Source organism: Cinclus cinclus, chromosome 15 (genome assembly GCF_963662255.1).
Source record: "Cinclus cinclus chromosome 15, bCinCin1.1, whole genome shotgun sequence".
Taxonomy (NCBI): Eukaryota; Metazoa; Chordata; class Aves; order Passeriformes; family Cinclidae; genus Cinclus; species Cinclus cinclus.
This window is the reverse complement of record NC_085060.1, coordinates 15,426,132-15,446,865: the sequence shown is the minus strand read 5'-3', so window position 1 is coordinate 15,446,865 and position 20,734 is coordinate 15,426,132. Positions and strand designations below refer to the sequence as shown.

General features: G+C 39.5%; 1 protein-coding gene across 1 annotated transcript in view; it reads right to left on the bottom strand.

The window, feature by feature from the left end:
* Positions 1–20,734, bottom strand: part of LOC134050261 (connector enhancer of kinase suppressor of ras 2-like) — a 163,709-nt gene that overhangs the window by 17,270 nt on the left and 125,705 nt on the right. Inside the window, exons 14-16 of the mRNA XM_062503218.1 lie at positions 5,213–5,261; positions 3,994–4,169; positions 2,511–2,584 (exon numbers count right to left, since the gene is read on the bottom strand). Of these exons, the coding sequence (XP_062359202.1) occupies positions 2,511–2,584; positions 3,994–4,169; positions 5,213–5,261 (299 nt within the window). The remainder of the gene's footprint in view (positions 1–2,510; positions 2,585–3,993; positions 4,170–5,212; positions 5,262–20,734) is intronic.

Sequence of the window (20,734 nt, the reverse complement as noted above, 5' to 3'; positions counted from 1 at the left end):
TATTAGTAACATTTAAGGTGTTCCTTCATGTCTGCCTGTGCTACAATGACTTTTGTATAGAGCTCTGGCTGCACAATTTCAATATGAAGTGCCAACACTTTGGCATATTCTTGATAAATTTAAGACCCAAATTTGCATTAACTAGGCTATGAAAATTTTCATTATGTGGAAGTTGATGGAGGTTCAGGCAAAGCACCAGCTGATAAGGATTAATTATACCTGTGTCTTAATTAATCTTTATACTTGGGGATCAGCATCATCACGGGGCATTACAATTATCAGTATCTTTGAAAATAACACAGTATTTGTGTCATGCCACAGCATACAAACTCAAATAGCTATAATTCTTCATATATTCTATGATCACTTTCAATCAGAGGATGCAGGTGTTGACTAAAAGCAGTGGAAAGTTTTTCAATGGCAATGCAAAAGCCTCCTTTCACAGGGACAAGGTCGTTGCACATCCAGCTACAGCCTGGAGAGCTGAACCAGCCTGAGATAATGCCATGGCTCCTGCAATAATCAGGGTACCTTCATTAAATGCATTACTGAGGCAAATCATCAACCCATACCGAATGATGCACTCAATTATCTATATTCTTGTGAAAGCTTTCTTAAGGCTATTCCATCACTGTGAGGCATGGACATCAGGAGCAGCCAGGCTGGGAAGCAGAGCTCCCCATCCCACAGAACAGAGGGAGAGAGAAATCCATTAATTATCCCAGTAAGCATTCAAATCCTTTAGTTTCAGAAGGGTTTGGACATTTCACATCAATAGCTCTGAAAATAACAGAGATCTGAGGGGAAATTCAAATTTAGTTCCAGAATGTTCTTAGCTCTGCACTGTGGAGAGGTGAAGGAAAACTGACACTGTGAATTTGCCTTTTCAGTGGGATCAGGCAATGGCAGGATGCTCACTCCTGGCCTTGTGGGACAACCCAGGAGAGGACAGGTAAATGTTTTCCAGGTGTGCTCACAGGGGCTGTGGGGTGGAGCTGGCTGGACACAGCCAGGGCTATGCTGGATATACTGAATTTCACTGCCAGGTAAAACAGTGGCTAAGGTAAGGTGGAGTTCTTGTGATGGGGGAAATATAGAAATGGTAGTCCATGAAGGAAGAAATCAGATGGAAATTCAGCTCAGGGAAAAAAGGGAATATACTATGAACATCTTCATTATACTTTTACCTCTGGACCTGCCTCTTTTTGAAAGGATTCAAAGCCTGAAGGTTCTCAGCTTTCAGTCGTGTGCAAAGCTTTAGTTAATCGGACTTTTCCCTGTGCATATACCCTAAAGAAATCCTTCTCTAAGCTGAGTTCTGAGGGATTGTCTTCTCATGCCTTGAGGAAAGCTCTGGAAGCTATTTCTAGCTGTGCACAATGACCTTCTGTTTGATCTTGGTTAATTCACTGAAATCTGTTAAGTGCTTTATATTCTAACAAAAGGGTATTATTTTTCCTGTATTTTTGTTCAATATCATTATTAATATCTACTCATTGCTCTGAGGTATTTATAGTGCTCAGTTCATGTTTAATTTCTATAGCGATACCCTCAGCTGAAAGGAGAAATAGAAGTGTAAATTGCAGTGTCTTGTACTTCTCTGACACAGTAATAATATCCCCAGACAAGAACAGGCAACTGAAGAGGTTTGATTTTCTGATGAGCAGTCTCTACTGTAATTCATGTCTTCAATATTTCTATTGTATTGTGCTCATAGTTGTAGGACTTGTTTCCTCAGACCAAAGTGCATTCAGTCATTGGGAAAGCACAGGAAAAATGCTTAGTTGAAAGTAGGAAAGCACACAGAAGGCAAATGCAAACAATTCAGGAGATACCAGCAAAGTGCTACTCTCAAAGCATTGGAATTGTTCTGTTAAACCTGTTGATTGCAATCCCAACACTGTTTGGAAGCAGTTTCCAATGAGTGTCTGTCATTAAATAGCCCTTAATTGTGGAAAGCTTATCATGTGCTTTTCAGTGGAGTGGAATGTAGAAGTAGCAATATGCACATAAGCAATAATGCAGAGTTCATTTTGCATATGGAACCTAAATATTTTAGCAGCTGAGAGCAACACAATATTGGGTGTGAAAAGCTTCCTCCATAAAAGAGAAAATTAAGATTATATTCACCATTCCCTGCTATGATATTTGTTATGCTATTTCCTATGGGAAAATAGAGCCCTACTGAACCTGAGAAAATTTTATCTCTTTGCTAAAGAATTCATTGCTTTTTGATTTACTTATTTAACTGAAGCTGTAACTGGACTATCTGGCAAACTGGCTAAAGAATTATTCCATTCATTTCAATCCAATAAATGGACTTTACATTGCATTGCATCTTTTACAATAAAGAGAAATACTAAAGCTTAAGTGGATCTGTGATGTTATATTTACAGATTTCAAGGTCTTTCCTCAGTAACTTCCTTCTCTGGACTTTACAGGTGTTCAGTACTATGTATAGCAAACTTTCAAAAGAAATCCTTTATAAACATAATTGACACATTACTTACTGTTTTCGTCTGCATTCAATTGCTCTGTCTATCCTGAACTCGGGTAAACTAATGAATCCTTCTGCTTTTTCATCCTATTGAATGAGGGGGAAAAAAGATGTTGAAAAAGAACGCAGAATTAAAGAAAAGAGAAATGAGCAGCAGCTGTTTGGGTTTTATACAAAGAACAGCTACCCAGTCAAAGGAAATACTGAATGTATTTTGCAGATACTGTTTTTATGGTTAAATGGATTCAATTCATCACACCATGTAAATAACCTCAATGAGGTAAATAAACTGATAATTTCTCGAAGGAGGCACAGCCATCCCTGTCCCCTTCTGCTGAAGATCCCAGGAAAGCTTTCAGGCCCAAACCCAGCACCTAAACAGAGGAGAGCTCTCAGATTCTCCAGCACAAATCTCCTTTTTACAGCTGTTTGGTGGATGTGTCTCTTTGGGGTCACAGTTGTCACAGCACGTGTCCTGCTGACAGCCCCTGGGGAGCTTCCCTGGAGAGGTCACCTCTGATTCAACGGGGAGGAAATAACCGGGAAAAAAAAAATTTGTCACTTTTTGCTTCTTTTGAAGCAAATCAGCAGGAAAAGCAGGGAGACAGCACCAGGCAGGCTTTTGAAAGGTATTAGCAAGGGCACAGTGAATTATGGCTTGGACTGAGCCCCAGCCTGAGAGTCAGGGGACACAACCAGTGGTCCCACCTGGCACGGGGAACGTCCAACACCACGAACCTCCTGAGCACCCACAGCCTGAACAGCCTCTTGGGCTGCCAAAACCACAAAGTCTGAGGGGAAGCACGCTGCTAAACTCGTCCTCTGGAAGGGAATGGGAGCGGTGGAGTAGGAGATCAGTAACCAAAGCAGGCTGTGGAGCTCAGCTCAAGCGCTGGGCTGCAGCACACAAATGGAAGAGCAGCACTGAACCATTTTGGGCTTCTCCCCTCTGTTATTTTCCCCTACATTTATGCAGATTGCGCCAGCATAGGCCCTTTGATTTTCAGGAAAATTTCACCAAGAACAGCATTTTACACATGAGAAACTGCAAATTCCAGACTAATTCAGCAAAAAGCAAGAGGAACATGGATATAAAAAGAACTTCTAGATAAAGAGATTTACAAATTCAGATTTTCACATCTGTTTTATAGAATGCTTAACTAACAGAAATGGCCACACTTTACACATCCCCCCACAAGTGAAAATGGGGAGAGCTGAGTGTGAGCACTGTGTTAGTTCAAATAAATCCATGGAAAAGGATTAACTACAGACATACTCATTTCTTAAAGACTGCCATGAACATCTGCTATTTTATGAAGCTTGAACATGGACTTGGAGACTTTAAAAAAGAATTTCAACTGAAATATTTCCAGCCAGAGCATCCCAGACCCAGCAAAGTGGCAGTTCATCCGAGCACGCAGTAAGCAATGGACTTTAAGAGAATTACAAAGCTTAAGGTTTCATTTTTACTTTGGGCGAGCATGGCACGTACTTACATTCTGATTTGTGTACCAGTACAAGGAGGAATCCTTCAGAATGAACCAGTATTTTTTCCATTTCTGGGTGAAATAACCTTTGGCATCCTTTTTCTTCCAGAGCCAGCCTTCGCAGTCGCCGTGCCCCAGGTCCTTGCAGGAAATGCGCCTCCTGCTCACGCTGGACAGGGAACTCCCTGGGAACACCACGGGGTGACAGGGGGAAAAATGTCCCATTTCTGATCCAAAACCCTGCCAGCCAAATCCTCTCCACACTCACAGTGAGCCATTTCCAAATTCAACAGCGCCCTGCAGTTTTGGATTCCCCATGAGCACGAAATGAAAAGGGTTTTATACAATGCTTTATTTAATCTCTAGAGGGTTAATTCTTCCCAGGGTTCCTTTTTTTTTTTTTCCAGATTAAGATGGACAACATCATTCCAAAGGAAAAATATATTTATTTAGCCTCAGTCAGGAGCTCACAGTGTGACACAATCTGCACACAGATGCAAACACTACTTTTTCCATATCTCTGCTCTTTTTGCCAAATTATGAAAATTTTTAAACCCAATTTTTATAACTGATAAAAAAGAAAGATTGTTCACTTCCATAACAGTGCATATATTTACATGATTTTTATCCTGAAGTGAACAACAATATTTAAACTTTACAGCATCCTGTTAAAGGCATAGCATCAGGAATAGGGTTGTTTTTCTTTTTCTTGGGGTTATTTCAATGAATCCTAACTGAAAGGTTTAGGTTGCCTTGTAAATATTAATTAAGCAGATTTTTTAATAAATATTGTATAATTTATTTTCCTGGAAAAAAAAAAAACACCTCTGTAGGATATTTCCTTAATATATCAGACTTTTTTTTCTGCGAAAAATCAAGTTTATGATGCTACAAGAATTACATTTGTCCTACAGCTGTGAAACAGGGAAGAAATTTAGAGACTATAAAGCACCATTCTTTGCTCTGCAATATTCCACAAGCAAGTTCTTATTAATTTCCTCCTAAATGTGCCTTGCCTTCTCCCTAAGGAAAGGAAATTTTACCACCCACCCAAGCAATATTATAGCTATAAAGCATTTATTTTGGTATTTTAATTTGATATTTTCCTTTGTTCCTTACTATCACATTTAGAAATATTTGTATCAAGTTGAACTTTTGATACAGATCACTTCTTATCAGAGAAGGAGCCTGATTTTCTAGTTCCAAAATATCAGCTGAAAGAAGTTACCTTTTGACCATTTTCTGCTTTTTACCCTGAGGGAAGCGTAATGGAATGACTGTAAAGAAAAAAATAAATAAATTATGAAACACCAGTGCAAGTAACAGCAGTAATGTGTAAGAGCTTTCATTCACTCCCCTCTCCAAGGTTATCACAGCATCAGTGATCACAGGATCTCCCTTCTGTCATTTTTCTCTTACTACTTTCCTCAACATTATAAAGAAAACCATGCTCAGCTAAATCTGAAAATTAAAAGAGCTTTAAAAATATTAATTACAATTCCAATGAAGCCATCAAGGATTCTTTGCATGAATAGCTGTGCAGTAGCTTGAAAACTAAACATACAAAGTCCCATGAATGAGCTGATAAACTGACTGGTATTTGAAGTTTGTTGCATCAACAAAATAATTATAAAAATGTGTGTTTAAAAAGAAATATTCACCACAAACATTATATACAAATCCTATGCTCGATGACATGTCAAAGTCACACTCTTCCCAGCACAAAACCAAGTTTTTTGGGTTGGTAGTTGACAGAATAATTCTCAGGAGAAAAAAAAAATCGTTTTTACTTTTGTGGCAGCATTAAAAAATTGCTAGAGATTCTGAAAATAATAATAATAATAATAATAAAAAACAGCCCAAAACACCCTAAAAGCATCTCTCTATTTAAACCTAAAAGCAGGGATAGTACTCAAAAACTGGTAAGGATTTTCCTCCAATGTACAAATGCTTAAGAACCACAGTAAATAATCAGGTGGAAACAAGACTCCAGCTCCAGAGAGACAAAAGTTCATTTGAAATGAAAGTAGCAGAGGGAGGAGTGGGTCTGGACATGCTCAGCCCTGTTTGTAACCCTGCTCTGATTTACACTTCACAAGGGGAAGGGTTTGTGGGGACTGCAGGGATCAGCAGCTCCTGACTCCCCTGGCAGCTGCCTCGGAGGGCACCAGCTCTCTGTGCTCTCCTGACCTCAGCCTGCTCTCCCAGCCAGCCCCAGGACAGGAATGTTCCCCAAAATGTGGGAATTCTGGCAGGCAAAGCTCAGTGAGTGAGTGTGCAGTGTGCCACTAACTCAGCACATCTCCCCCCTTTAATTCCATCCCTTCGTTCAAGAGAAGACAAAGATTAATGCTCCTGTGCTGGAGGAAATGTGGCAAAATACAGAAAATGAAACAGCAAAACTCTGAGAGAAAGCATCAAATGTGCACAGCAGCTCTGGGGGTTTTGTTGATGTATTGCAAATCACAGCAGCAATATTGATCTGTCCTGTTGTGTCGACTGGAGTTCTCTGGTGGCTGGGGCTGAAACAATCTGCTCAGTGTTCCTCTTTCCAGAGAAATGCATTAGGGCAAAGCAGGTTTGTTCCTGAAAAAGACATCGCCACATTTCCCCACAATTTAGGCTAGAGAAATGTAGTGATGGAATAAAACCCTATAAAGAAATGTGGTAACATTTAAAGAACTGCAAGGCAAGTGAAAGGTCTGGAGGAGATGCTCACCAGAAACTGGAATGCATCATTTAATATAAAAGTTTTTAAAATAATGAAAAAAAACCCCAGCACAACAAATTAAGGGAGAGCTGAATATATCTTTCTGAAATAAAAAAAACACTTTTCTTCTAAAAAGCTTAGTTAATTATTCTTCCTGTTTTGTTTATGCAAACATAGAATGTATTCAAAGCAAGGAAACTAGAGAAAGTGAGAAGCTTGCAATACCTTGGGAATCAGTAGTTAATTAGCACTGCTAAGGTAGAAATTCAAGCTCCACATTCTGAGAGATAAAAGAAGTGCTATAATATAATTAACTTGGTGGCAAACAGTGTAAGGACACAGAACCCCCAACTCCAAATGATTCAGAGTTGCTATGGGAGACAGACGGGTGATGGAGAACTCGCTGGGGCTGTCAGAGTTTCAGTTCTTGCCTCGAAACCTCAACCACACAGGGCCAGAGTCAGAGAGCGCACACCCTGCTACCCCCACCCAAAACCAGCACGGTGATAAACAAAAGAAGTGCTGGAACTGAATGGAGGCTATGGGATGGTAAATGAACTCAGTGTCATCAGGGGAGAAGAGAAGTGCTGTCACAGAAACACTAAATGAAAAGAAAAACTGGTTGCTTGTACCTCCACTGGTTTTAACCTCAGGAGTTTTTAGGGAAGATTATTTAGAACTGAGTCATCACAGCCACAGAAAGGTTTGGGTTGGGAGGGACCTTAAAGCTCACTCCATTCCATCCTCTGCCATGGGCAGGGACACCTTCCATGGACCAGGCTGGTCCAAGTCCTGTCCAACCTAATCAGTACAAAAAGTGCTAAGTCAGAATGAAGAATGGACATTGTACAAATGAAGGTTCTGTTGTTTGTCCTTTATAGAAAATAATTGCAAAATGCTAAATAATAAAACAATATTTTTACAGCTATTTCCCATTGAAAATGGAGCACCTCAAAGTTGGTACCACAAAAATATTTGAAAATCTTTATCCCCAATCTCCTTATCATGTTGGTACTATTTAAATACTCTAAGAGTTTTAAAACTTTTCTTTACCTTCAGGGTAAGCCTCCCTCCAGAAGTGCCTTCCAGCCCAACGTGGTGTGTGCTTCTCCTCCCCAAACCATCACTTACTTCAGAACTCACACCAAGGTTCCTAAACTTAACTGAATTCCTATGTTCCTATACCTAACTAAAAGTGTGGCAGACACACTGACCTGCTGTGGTTACAGCAGCCAGTTTCCTCAACGTGGAAATTATTCCTAGATTTTTGTATTCAGGTCTTTCATAATATAGGAAAATATCAAAGTTTGGGATATCTCAGGTATCTTTTAAAAATACAGCAATGACTTGAACAGTTGAGGAGATTTTGCCTGTTTAAAGCACATTTATAAATCATTACCTTCCTCATGGATGTGTTTCCTGGATGGTCAATGGCAGAACTTGCATATCTAGGACAGACAGAAGAAAGATGTCAAATAACCACAGGAAAAAACCCAAACTGATTACATAGTGCTTACTAAATATAACCACAGCATCCTGTAGCACTAAGTTCTGTAAGATTTTGGTACAGGATGCCACAGATACCAAAAATTTACACTTTAAAATGCAAAAATATTCTCGCTGATAAATGTGGGTTCTGTAAAGAGTGGAGAACAAAGCAGGGCAGCAGCACCAGAGGCATTTCCTCATGCAGTGCAAACAGTACTGGCCATGATGCAAATGGGACACAGAATCAGGGTCAGCTTTGTCTGATCTGGCACAGAAATTCTTAAACACACAATTCCCCTTCTTGGTCTCAAAAGTCAGGAAAAGGAGAATCCTTAAAACTGTGGCTGTTTTGTATATGTCATGTAAATAGAAACAGAATGCTGAAATGGGAAAGCAATTGCGGGGAAGAATTAAAAAGGAATAAAAGGATTGTGGACATTTTCAATATATTGGCAAATTCTGTTGGTCATAATAACAACAGTTGTTTTAAGTCAGCGAGGCAGGAAGTGGCATTTTCTCATTTGAAGATTTCCATTGTTAGGAGAAATCAAATTTACCAGCAGAAACCACTTCTGCATTGTGGGTAAGAAACGTCTATAGTTCCGAGGCAAAGGAAATTTCCAGCTTGCAGTGAAGGGATGGAATTAAATTCATAGAAGTTAATAGGCAAGACTTCGATGTTCTGATCTATCTGTAGGTGACATGGATTGAAGGAAACAATGAAAACCAAACAAGTTCAGCTTCAGACATTTAGGAAGGGAATGGAGAGATGCCCAAAATGCTGCTGATGGTGCCATTAATGCCCCACTTCTGCCTGTCCCTGACTATGCCATCAATGCTGTTCCACCCTTCTGGGAACTTTCCCCTGATTTCAGGGCTGTTCCTTTTAATCCCATATGGAAAGCATCACTTTTGATGCTTCCACTCTCTCAGCCAAAATACAGCCTCAGTTGTTCATCTGTGGTGGTATTGAAAATGTCCTTAGCCAAGTTTTATTTGCCTCTGTGCAACCACAATAATGGGTCTCCTTGCAGGAATCACAGAACTCTCAGCAGCAAAAATCTGTAAAGTGAGGGAAGCAGTCTGGGACTGGTGATAGGAGCAGCCTGCTCCAGGCTTTTGAAACCTTGGCCGGGAAGTCAGGACAGGATTAGGGGTTCTAGTGTGCAACAAGAGACATTTTCTCACTTGGGAACAGTTTTCAACAGTCTGCAGGAGGTTTGTTTAATCTATATCTATCTATATCTATATCTATCTATATCTATATCTATATCTATATCTAATCTATATCTATATCTATCTATAACTATATCTATATCATCTATATCTATAAATATATATCTATATCATTATATATATATATATATGTCTTTATATATCTTGTTTAAAATAACAAGGTTTTATGTTTATCAAATACCCCTCTCCAAATCTAATTATTCCTGAAGTGTTCAGATGTGCAGAGCACAGAAGAAGGAAACAGTAATCTTTTCTCCTCTCTAAACCAGTAAATTTTCTGTATGAAAGAGCCAGAACCAATTTAGACTCAGAGGACTCCCAGGATGTTGTGTGTTCTGGTTGAAATCCTCTGTATCGTGTTTGGTTGAGTTATTCCTCAGCTTTATTTTTAGGAAATCTGTTGTCACAGCAAAAGGAGCAAAAGGGAAAAGAAGGGGGAAGATGTGCAGTGACACAAGTTATAAGCACCTGGACTAATCTTGATTCTCAAATCAATTAAAACAGTTGTTCTACTAAACATGTGTTCATGTATAATTGGGCTTTTGAAACAAACTTCAGGATCTAGAAGAAGATTATACCAATTAAAACAAACAGAAAACAAGAAACAAATCAGTTGTTTCAGTATGTCTGCAGAAACATTACTTGCATCAATAATATCACATAGAAAAGGCAAAATATTAAGGAAATAAATGCAGAAACTGCATTTATTTATTCATATAATTAATACAATTTAATAATTAAATTTAAATTACAGGCTCATTCTAAAATACTTATTATATTTGAATCCTCAAATGCATTTCTGAGCTATTTCTGTTTGACAGAAACCAGAAAGACTTAGGCAATGATTGTTGAGACTTTGAATGTGCTCCACCTATCTGTGGGCCATATATTGGAATTTGTGTGGATGAAAAATCTCCCTTTTATCCATTTTTCAGAACTTGGACTAATATACACGGGTAGCATTTTGGATTTATCCACAGTAATGCATTTTTAATCACCTCTTCTGGATCCATGATTTACATTTAGGTTACTGGAACTCCCATCTCTTATGTAACATATTCCTGTCACAACAAGTAAATTCTCACTGCAGATTAATTATTGAGTATTTAGTAGTGAGGTTTGAAATCCCTGGCTCAGGTCTGTGCTCTGGGCTGTTGATGCTTTGAGCTATTCAGGTGCACCTGTAAATCTCTGCAGCCTCTGCAGTACAGGTGCATCTGAACATGCAATGTTGACAGCAAAATGTCAAGACTGAAAGTTATTTTTAAAATGTTCATGCCTTCTTATCTCTCCAGCATTAACCACAACTAAAAAAAATGTAATTTCCAAAGCACACCACCATGACCATGATTAAAATAATCTTGAAGCATTATAGATCTGCACCCAGGGATGTCACAGCTCCTGACACACCCATGGCCAGAATCCACAGGTGTTGGGGCTTCCTATAACTGGAAAAGCTCCTCCTAAAATGAAATGAAGCTCCAAGCCCAGAGAGAAGCCTGCTAAGCACAGTCAGGTGTTTGTCTGCAGGAAGGCTCAGCAGTGATTCCTCTCTGGGTGCCTGTTACCTTCTCCTTGTCTGTGAAACAGCCCCAGTGGGGCAAAGGCTGCTGGCAAACAGGGGAACAAATCAGCTCAGGAGCTCAGCCCGCCTGCCTAAAACCTCAGTGCACCCACACATCAGGGACTCCACCTCCAGCTGCAGGCTGCAACTTCCCAAATGGATGCCTTAAGTTTGAGCTTTCTTATTTTCCAGGCTCTGACTGCACTGGTGTGTGACCCTGAACTGCACACCAAGTGTTCCAAGTTCTGCTCCCAGCTCAGTCACACAAAACAATCCTTTTCCAGCCCAGAACCAAGGACACCGCTGCAGCTCCAGCCCCAAAAAGTGCAAAGAGCAGAGAATTGAGGAGAGGATCTGGGAGGGTGGGACTGCAGAACCTGGAGCTGGAATTGGACAGTGAACCCCAAGATGGAAATGGACCCAAACTTATAAAAGAGTGAAACTGGTGACTCTGGTTCCATCTTGGGTGGAGCCATGGCCGGGCTCTTGCACTGCCCAAGGTGAGTCCTTGGAAGGCTTTGAACAAATCCCTGCTTTATTCCTTGAACTCTGTCCAGCCTCTGCTCCAGGGAGCCTCTCTGGGCATCAAAATGACAACTTCCAGCTGCAGGAGCTGTGAGGAGAGCTCAGATTTGTCTGGCAGGCAGGTCTGTGTGATGGACAGTGCTCTGCACCGAGGGGTGCTGCTGGAAGTCCTGCCCCATGCCCTGCACCAGCTAGGAGCTGTTCACATGCCAAGAGCTGGGAAGAGCCCAGCACTGTAAGGCAGAGATCCCTCATTTCTGCTCTGCTCCGGGCTGTGACAGAGCTGCCAGGCTTGCTCTACATTCTTCTCATCAAACGAGTTTAAAAAGCTCGGTGTCCCCAGGGACATCCTGCAGCCTCCTAGCTCTCACAAAGCTGCTGGAGGCTCCAGCTTGTGTTCCTGCAGCCTGGGGGAAGTTCTACTCCATGCAAGAAACAACTTCCTTCTCCTTGGCTTTTTAAAAACAAAGGATGCAATAATAAATATCACGGGAGCGCTATAGGTTCCTGTATGTTAAAATCCCAGGATGGTTCAGGTCGGAAGGGACCTTAAAGCCCATCCAGTCCCACCCCTGCCATGGGCAGGGACACCATCCACTACCCCAGGTTGCTCCAAGCCCCATCCAGCCTGGCCTTGGGCACTTCCAGGGATCCAGGGGCAGCCACAGCTTCTCTGGGCATCCTGTGCCAGGGCCTCACCACCCTCAAAAGGAAGAATTTCTGCATATCCAACCTAAATTTCCCCTCTCCCAGTTATTGAAGATAATGGTATTTCACTCAAATATGTCAATCTATCTACACAGTTTGTCTCCTGGTCCCCACAGCCTAACTCTAGGGGCTAAATGTCTGGAAAATGGTTTTTATTTTGGTATAAGCTGTTTAAATCACTTTAAATAAGGTTATTAGGAAGGTGGTATAATTCTGCCTCTTGGAATATTTTTCAGCATATTGAAAAGATAAAATATGGTCGTGCTTTGGGCCTGAAATCTAAAGTGTGTGAGTGAAGGATTCTTCTATAAAAGAATATAAAACATAGCTTTTTGCTATGAATGTTTGCCAAAATTTCATCAAGTCATATGTCCCTGGAAAGTATCTCTTGGCAGATGCCCTGTCCTGTCCACCAGGGATGTTCCATCTGGATTGCAATGTCCCTGCCAAGCAGAGCATGTGCAATCCACTGGGAAAGATCAGGTGCCCTTTGCTCTGGGAAGAACAAAATTGTTCAGAAGGAAAAAAAAAACAACTTTTCCTTTCCTCTGCAGCTCTTCCTTGTGGATGCACAAAAATGTGGGTATGGAAAAGGAAATAAAAAGGGCTGTTTCTGGGAAGGCTGTGGGGGCTTTTTTCTGATGCAGAAAATTCAGGCAGGAAGGAGGGGAGAGCGCGGCCAGGCTGGAAATAAGGAGAAACAAGTGGGAGTGAGAAACAGGACAAGAGAACCTATAAAGGGGTTGGGAGACTAAATGCAAACAGTCAGATTTACAGAAAACAGTAGGTTTTCAAAACTCAGGTGTAAGAGGTAAAGGCAGAAGGCGAAATGAAATTGTTACTTCAAAAGAGAGCAAGAATAACCCATTTCCCCCAGGTAACCCTGGGGATGCTGTGAAGTGGAACAAAATATTAATATTAAAATATATGTTTAACCTCCTGAAAGAGCAAACCCTACATTTAGCTGAGGTGATGAAATGCTGGCACTGGAGAGACAGGACTGTTTGTTGCCAGACAAGGTGGGATTTCATCTGTACCTCGCTTTAATCTCTGCTCACAGTGCTGCTCCTCTTGGTTAAATGCAAGTTTAACCATGCACAGCACACCCAGGCAAACAGCAGCAAGTGGTCACCTCTACAGCTACCTTTCCACTGCATTGTCGTGCTTAAAAACACATATAAAGAGGTAAAAAATGCTGTCAGCCCTGAAAAATCAAGCATGAGGTTGTTAACAGCTGGCAGTGTTGCACCTCAGGTTTTCAGCTGTGATTCAGGGATGTTTATAGCCCTGGAGGGAATCATCAGCAGTTGTAAATCCTTCAGACTGGTCAAAGAACTTCTTCAATAGGTTTAGGCCATATACAGGATGAAAAACATAAAAAAGAATAATCATCACAGATTACAACTAAACTTAATTAGAAAATATGATGATACAAAGTAGCTGTTGCTTCTACCATTCTCTTACTGGGACTTCTGGGTGTAACATGAAAATGAAGATACTTCATCAGATAAACAGAAAGAAATGAATGACAAAATCACTATTTTCTTCATCAGGATAAATTGATTCAATTCAGACCACAAGGCCAAACTGAAGACACTGTTCTTAATATCTATCTACTATGAACCACAAAGATATGCAGTAATTTCGTACAGACTGAATTAGATGGAGAAGTTCATTGAAACATTCTGCCTGTTGGTTATGAAAATTGTGTTAGACACACATTACATTTTTCTTCCTCAGAGTGAGTCTGAAATACTGAATTTCAAAAGTAATAAAGCAGATTGAGCAACATAACAGTATAATTTTTCCCCTCTATGAATATTATCTAAACTTTTATCTGAAGAATTTTTTAAACAATTTTAATTTCTAATTATGTTTGATGTTGGCAAATGAACATTTACTAAATATCAGCACTGATGTCCCTAAACCCTGAAAATTTATACCTCAAGTACTGCAACAGAGTTTCTGAAAGTAAAGAAAGGTGTTTAATTCACAAATATAACTGTGTATATATTTAAACATAGAATAACAGAAATAATTTACCTCTCAGTATCTCCACTGACTGTATCCCCTGCTCTCTGTAGAAGAAAAATAAAGAGCATTAAGTACAAATAAAAACCAGACTTCCTTGCTACTCTGAGCTCAGTGACACAAGTGACAGAGGTAAACCACAGTCATTCTGCAACTCTAAAGCAAAGGAAATGGAACACTTGTTTCAATTTCCAGCTAAGTAATTTAAAAATTAAGATCATGCTTAGAACAACTCATATCTGCAGTAATAAACTAACTTCAGAGGCTGTGTAATTGTGATCAAAGCTCTTTAAAATAAGGGAGCTAAAATTTGTTTGAATGTTTGCAAAAGTGTTGATATTTGAAGGGGAGTTTAAATGCAAAGAAGAAATATTGCAATATAGACTACAGAATTTCAGAAGGACGAGTTTTCTTTGACATCATTCTTACACAGCTTTAAATAACTTGATTTACCACACTGGTTATTCCTCTGAGGTTTGGAAATGAACCTGATTTGGCAGAGTAAGTAGCAGTTGATCTGGGGTTAAAAATAAAATTTTCAGACAGTTTAAGTTACTTTAAAACAAGTTTTGTGATGGAGGATTTTTTCCCACAACTAAAAATGGAAATTTACAAAAAATGAAATTACAGAAAACCACCCCCTAAACAGGTTGTAAAATTCACATATATTCGTTTGTAAATGCAGAAATCTGCACTTGCAAAATCTTTGACTTTCTGGATAAAGCAAATAGGAAACTGAGAACTGCAGTAAGAGCAATGTTTGTGTTTTAATGGCACTGCTTGAGGCTTGCAGCAGATGTTTGACCACAGATAATAGTGAATCAGGAGCAGAAGGGACAGGATGTTTGCTGTGTTGCAGCACAGGTACATTTCTGCAGCAGGGTTTCTATGGCAGCTTTAAAACCCACAAAATACATTTTGCCATCTCCTCCTGCAAGAAGTTTCCTTCGCCCCTGGGCAACCCAGTACAGAACCAGTTATCAGCTTTTATCAGCTAAAATATCCCAGCAAGAGTGAGCAGCAAAGATGATCCCTCTCAAATAAGAGGCTTTATCTGATGAAAAATAATGAAATTATTTACGCTAAAAGCAGGGAGTTCTCTGACATTCCTTATTGAAACCAGGCAAAGGCAGGAGCTCCCCACTGAGTGATGGAGTACAGAAAAAACCTAACAGGTTTTCCTGAGAGCCATAAATGCCTCCATTCTCCTCAGAGTATGCTGAAATGCAGCCTTGAGAACTTTAAAAAAAATTGAAAATACCCCCTAGAAATACCCATATTCTCTCAAAGCAGACTGGAAAAGTTAACAGCACACAGCTAAAGCAAAATATCTGCTTGAGAGGTGTTGTTTTGGTGCTGAAAATGCACTGCTAAATACAAATGAACCAGTCTGAGCATCCCTGGAAATACTGGGGACAGCCCAGGAAAATATTGTGTGGCCAAGAGAGCAAAATAACTTTGACAGCAGCACTGTTATAAAAATAGAATTTATTCCTACCAGAAGGCTCAAAGCTTTCCTTCTCTTATCCCTCTGACTTTCAAGGTTTCTAATTTTAGCAACTAAAAGTGGGACTACTAATTCAGTCAGTGCTTCCCATCCTATTTCTTAATTTCCTTTTCCAAAAATGCTCCCGAAGTAAAAGCAAAGTGTTTCTAAATCAGGGATTGTTCCCTCTCTCCCAAATGGGACCCATCCCACGCTCCCTTCCCTGACAAAACTGAAATAAACCTCCCTCACCCTGCTCTGGCTGCTCTTTCCAGCACCTGAATTACAAATTGTCACTGCTAGAAGAACTCAGTCATTTATTTCCTTCCAAGGAAATGCACAAAAAACACCTCTGTCACACATGGTCACCTTGGGTTGTGGCTTCCAGATTTCTTTTGATCAGATATATTTCATAAACAATTATTTGTGTGGTGTGAACTTGCATGTATTAGGCTGAAAAAAGACTTACTAGGGAGAAATTTGCTTCTGATAATAAAACACATTTTTCTAGAGGTCAGTCTTTCAACACCACAAATTTTTCTGCATTACCAAGCATTAATTTCCAAAGAGATTGAATAATGGAATCTCATTAACTGAAGCATAATCTGTAGCAAGGAAATGTAAAAAAGACTCTATAACAGTGTGAAAGAAGAAAAATATTATTTAACCATTGAACAACTCATAGATTATTGTAAAACTCACTATAGTTATATAGTTATATAGTATATAGTTATATAGTTATGTAGTATATAGTTAAATAGTATATAGTTATATAGTTGCTATAGTTTAGAAAATAGCAAAGAAGAATATCTATATAAATACAGAGGGAGAGAAAATTATTGATATTAATACTTGAAACATAAAAACCCATAATAATGCCTTTTAAAGTTTTTATCAATATATATTTATTAGAAGAAAAATCTCAGCTCCTGACCAACACTTCACTAACACAGAGATTATTACCAGGATTTAAGTGTGGACACTCAGGATTACTACCTTTGTCCTTTGTCACATATTTATCATCTTTTATTTGACTGATTTTCTCCCCAGAGAAGTTCTCTTGGGGGAACAATCTTGTTGCCAGCTTGAAATGCCAACCTTCATAAGGAATTTCTGATACTATACATGGAAACACCCACACTCTGGCATTCCTATAAATGCCTACCTATAGCCAAAATTAATTTCCTTGTGTAATTGTAATTACATGCAGATACAATGCTGACAATGACTTACATGTGGAAGGCTCCTACCTGCACTTTCAGCAACTTTATATATAACTTCTTTTTTTGAGCAGTTACTTCTTACCAGTTCGTGACATTTGAAAAAATAAAAATGGCCTTTTCCTAGTTCCCAAACTAAAACTTTACTTCATCTTACTACAAGGCCACTTTCATGTGCAGCAGACATGTGGGAGGCTCAGGAGACACAAGTCTTGTCGTGCTGTCAGAGACTATAAAGCACAAATTCTGTGAAATTCAGGTCACTGGCACCTATCTGCCTTCTTTAGTCAGCTCCACATTTCTGGGGCTCCAGGGATTCCCACAGATCTGCACGAGTGGAGATGAAAGGACAAAAAAACCTCTGTGGTCCCACAAGCAGATCTGAGGCTCCTCTCCCAAAGGAAACCCTGTAGAAAGTCCCATTGACCTGACACTTCTATAAATAACTTTTAACCAAAAAAATCCTTCCTTTGAATCAGAATTTCTTCTCCTGAGTAAAGAAATCAGATAAAGCACTGAGAACAGATGAACCCTGAGATGCAGAGATCGTGTGGAAATATTCAACACCCATTATTTACTTGTTTCCTAAAGCAAGAGCAGGTTGGTATGAGATTAGAATGGTTTCATATTGTGTGTTACTAATCTCAGTGGCCAAATTCAAGATATTTATTTCGTCTATATATATCATTTATTCAGATGCAAAGATTCAAAAGCTTCTTAATCGTACTTCTGTTCCACTCTTCTACACTCAAGTACTGAATTATTATTAATAAAAGTAAAAAAGGAAAAAAATTATTTCTTCTTCTGCTTCTTCAACTCGTATATTTATTATCCTGAAGATTCCTCTATATCATGTTTGTTCAGGAGTGGCCTTGTTACAAAGGGCTTTACTTATCACTCTACCTCAGAGAGCTGATGCTTCACCCACTGAATCTGCTTTCAAAATTGTCATGCTGAGCTAAAAATAAAAGTGGCCTTTGAGGTTTACATTCCACCCACCCTTGTTGAAGCGAGAGATAACAGAGACAGGAAATCACCCAGTGCAATCTACATTCCTGTGCAGTTTGAGGTGCTCAAATTCGTGCTGAAGAAAAACAAGAGGGCAGGTGAGAAAAGGAAGTGAAGGCAGAGGGAAGGGATGCACTCGAATTTGTAATTGTGGGGTGATGCTGAGCACTGTCAGCACACTGTGGGGAGCAGGGCGGGCAGCCAAGGCAGAGGTCAAGAAAAAGAAATCAATTCCTTCCCCTTCCTTTTCCTCACCTTCCCCATTCCCACAGCAACAGGTTACCTGTGGCCATGAAATGCTCCTGCCCTCCAAAACCTCCTCCCTGTTCTCCTGCTGGGGAAGGGGGACAGGACAGGGAGCAAGGCTGAGCCACTGGATAGAGAGAAAAAAATCAGAGCAGTCCCCAAAATGTTTCAACTGGATTGCTATACGTTGATCCTTTCAAGCAGCAACACATGATATTTGTGTGGTAAGGGAGAGATTTCTATTTGGTGCTTCTTCTGGAGGATAAATGTTGCAATTATCATAGCTATAATACCAGCTGTAACTAATATTTATTAACAAATGGCTGTTAAATTTGACTGTAGAGTATGCATATAAACTAAACTGTTTTTTTTTTTTTTTTTTTTTTTTTTTGGTAGCCTGCCAAAACAATAAAAACAAGGCATAAATTCATTTGCTAAAATAATAGAATGCAGTACAACTTACTTGTATTGTGGTTCTCTGGAGTCAGAGGACTCCAGAATGTTTTACAAATGGCAATTTACCCATGAAGTCACAGCAGGTTAATGAATGCTTCATTTGCTGACTTGCATTGGTAGTTTGTAGTGGTTTGTTTGAAGATTGAGGAATATCATCATTTAAATATGCTCTAATAGGGCAAAATTACTTCTGAAAGCACTGCATATGTTTGGATAAAGGCAGCCCCGTATTTGCTTTGTGCAAAGTGTCCTGATGGAACTACAAATACCAGGAATTCTAGGCCAACCAGGCAGCCTGAACTTTTGGAAGCAGCAGGAATGAGCAGCCTGTCTTGGGGCTGAATTTGCAAACACACCCATCCTAACCAGGCTGCTGTTCCAAACAAAATCCCAGCCCCTCTCTTGAGATTCTGCAAGGGGCTGGCTCTTCCAGAAATTAAGGACAACCTGAGTTCTGGGTTAACACTGGTTTAGGCTTTTTTTTTTTTTTTTTTTTTGCCTGGATCCAGGTCAGTTATGAAGTTATTGATTACTGAATAAATGAGGAAACCTAAAGACTGGTGACATTATTGTTAAAAAGAACCTTTCTTAACATTTTATTTCCCTTTATTTTTCTTTATACTGTAAAACACCTTTTAAGAATACCTTTTTCCCTTTTGAGCTGTTTATAGATTAATGAAGAGTGTAGTTTAGAGAGTCAGGTCTGGACAGATCTCTAAAGAAATACATTATTGGACTTTGCTACTCAAGGATCCATCTTCAAGAATGAGGGAGACACTTGTCAGCTCAAGCCTTCATGTGCACAGTCCCAGTGAAAAATAATATTTTTACAATCAGTTCAACATCTTGAAGCTAGAGACACCAGAAATACTTGTACTGGCTTCTCTGAGCAGCCAGAACCCCCAGAATCATCCTCAGAGTGATCACCCAGCATAACTGCAAGGTAGGGAAAGCAAGTTTCCCATGTGACAGATACTTAAATAAAATAAACAAAGATAGAATTTATTCCGCAATTCGGAAAGGAAATAAAACTCTGAAGAAAGCAATGCTCATCTCTGACAGCACAGTTTTGTTTCTTTCTGCACGAGCAGGAAGGAATAAATAAAACATGAGCACTTTTCCTGCAAAATGGGCAATAAAAGGCTCCTCCTTCAGTCACTGGAGCTGACTTCTCCCAGACTGTCTTAATTATTCTACTTATCAGAGCAGCACTCAGACTGCCTGTCATCCCAAAAAAAGCATCTGGAACATCTGGCACATCCCAGCGTGCACCCATTACACAACACCCAGATTTACATTGGTTTTGCACAGGTTTTAATTCTCAGCATGTACCATTAAACTTTATATCGTTTGTCAAGCTGCCTGTGCAGCCCCAGGAGCACCTAAAGAGTGTTTCCATCACCCCGTGCCACAGGGATGAGTTACCAACTTCCTGGGACCAGCAAGGAAGGAATTAAAAGCAAGTTAAGCAAGTGCTGTGTAACAATTGCTAACCCTAAAACACCATCGTGCTTCAAATTAGCTTTAAAATAAAAAGTAACTCCTGGTCTGGCACTCTCAATGAATACCCTAAAGCAGCCATTATTTCCATTTTACTGTGAAGGGAACATTGAAATGAAAGAATTGATCCTAAAACTCATTCAAAATTAAGACTTTTCAGCACACTGAATTCTAATTCGCAAAAAAAAAAAAAAAAAAAAAAAAAAGAAATTCCAATCTGTTCTCCAGTTTTTTAATATATGGTACTACAAAGCAAAATAGCAAATTAATCTGTAGATAATAGGCCCAGAACATTTATTACCAAGTAAAACCAGATGAGAGATCATTATCCAATTGGAGAATTTAATGTGGTAACCAGGAAATTGAATTTCAGAGCTTCAGAAAGTTGTGAAAGTTTGAGGCAATAAAACCACAGAGTTGAACACTGTGTGAATTTCCAGACTGGATCTGGAATGAGAGCTTCAATTTTCTCTTTTAAGATGGAAGCTGATTGCCACAGAGCAAAATGGAACTGGGCAGCAGGATAGACACAGTTTTCTATAACTTTTTGTGAAATCCTGAAGATTTTTCAA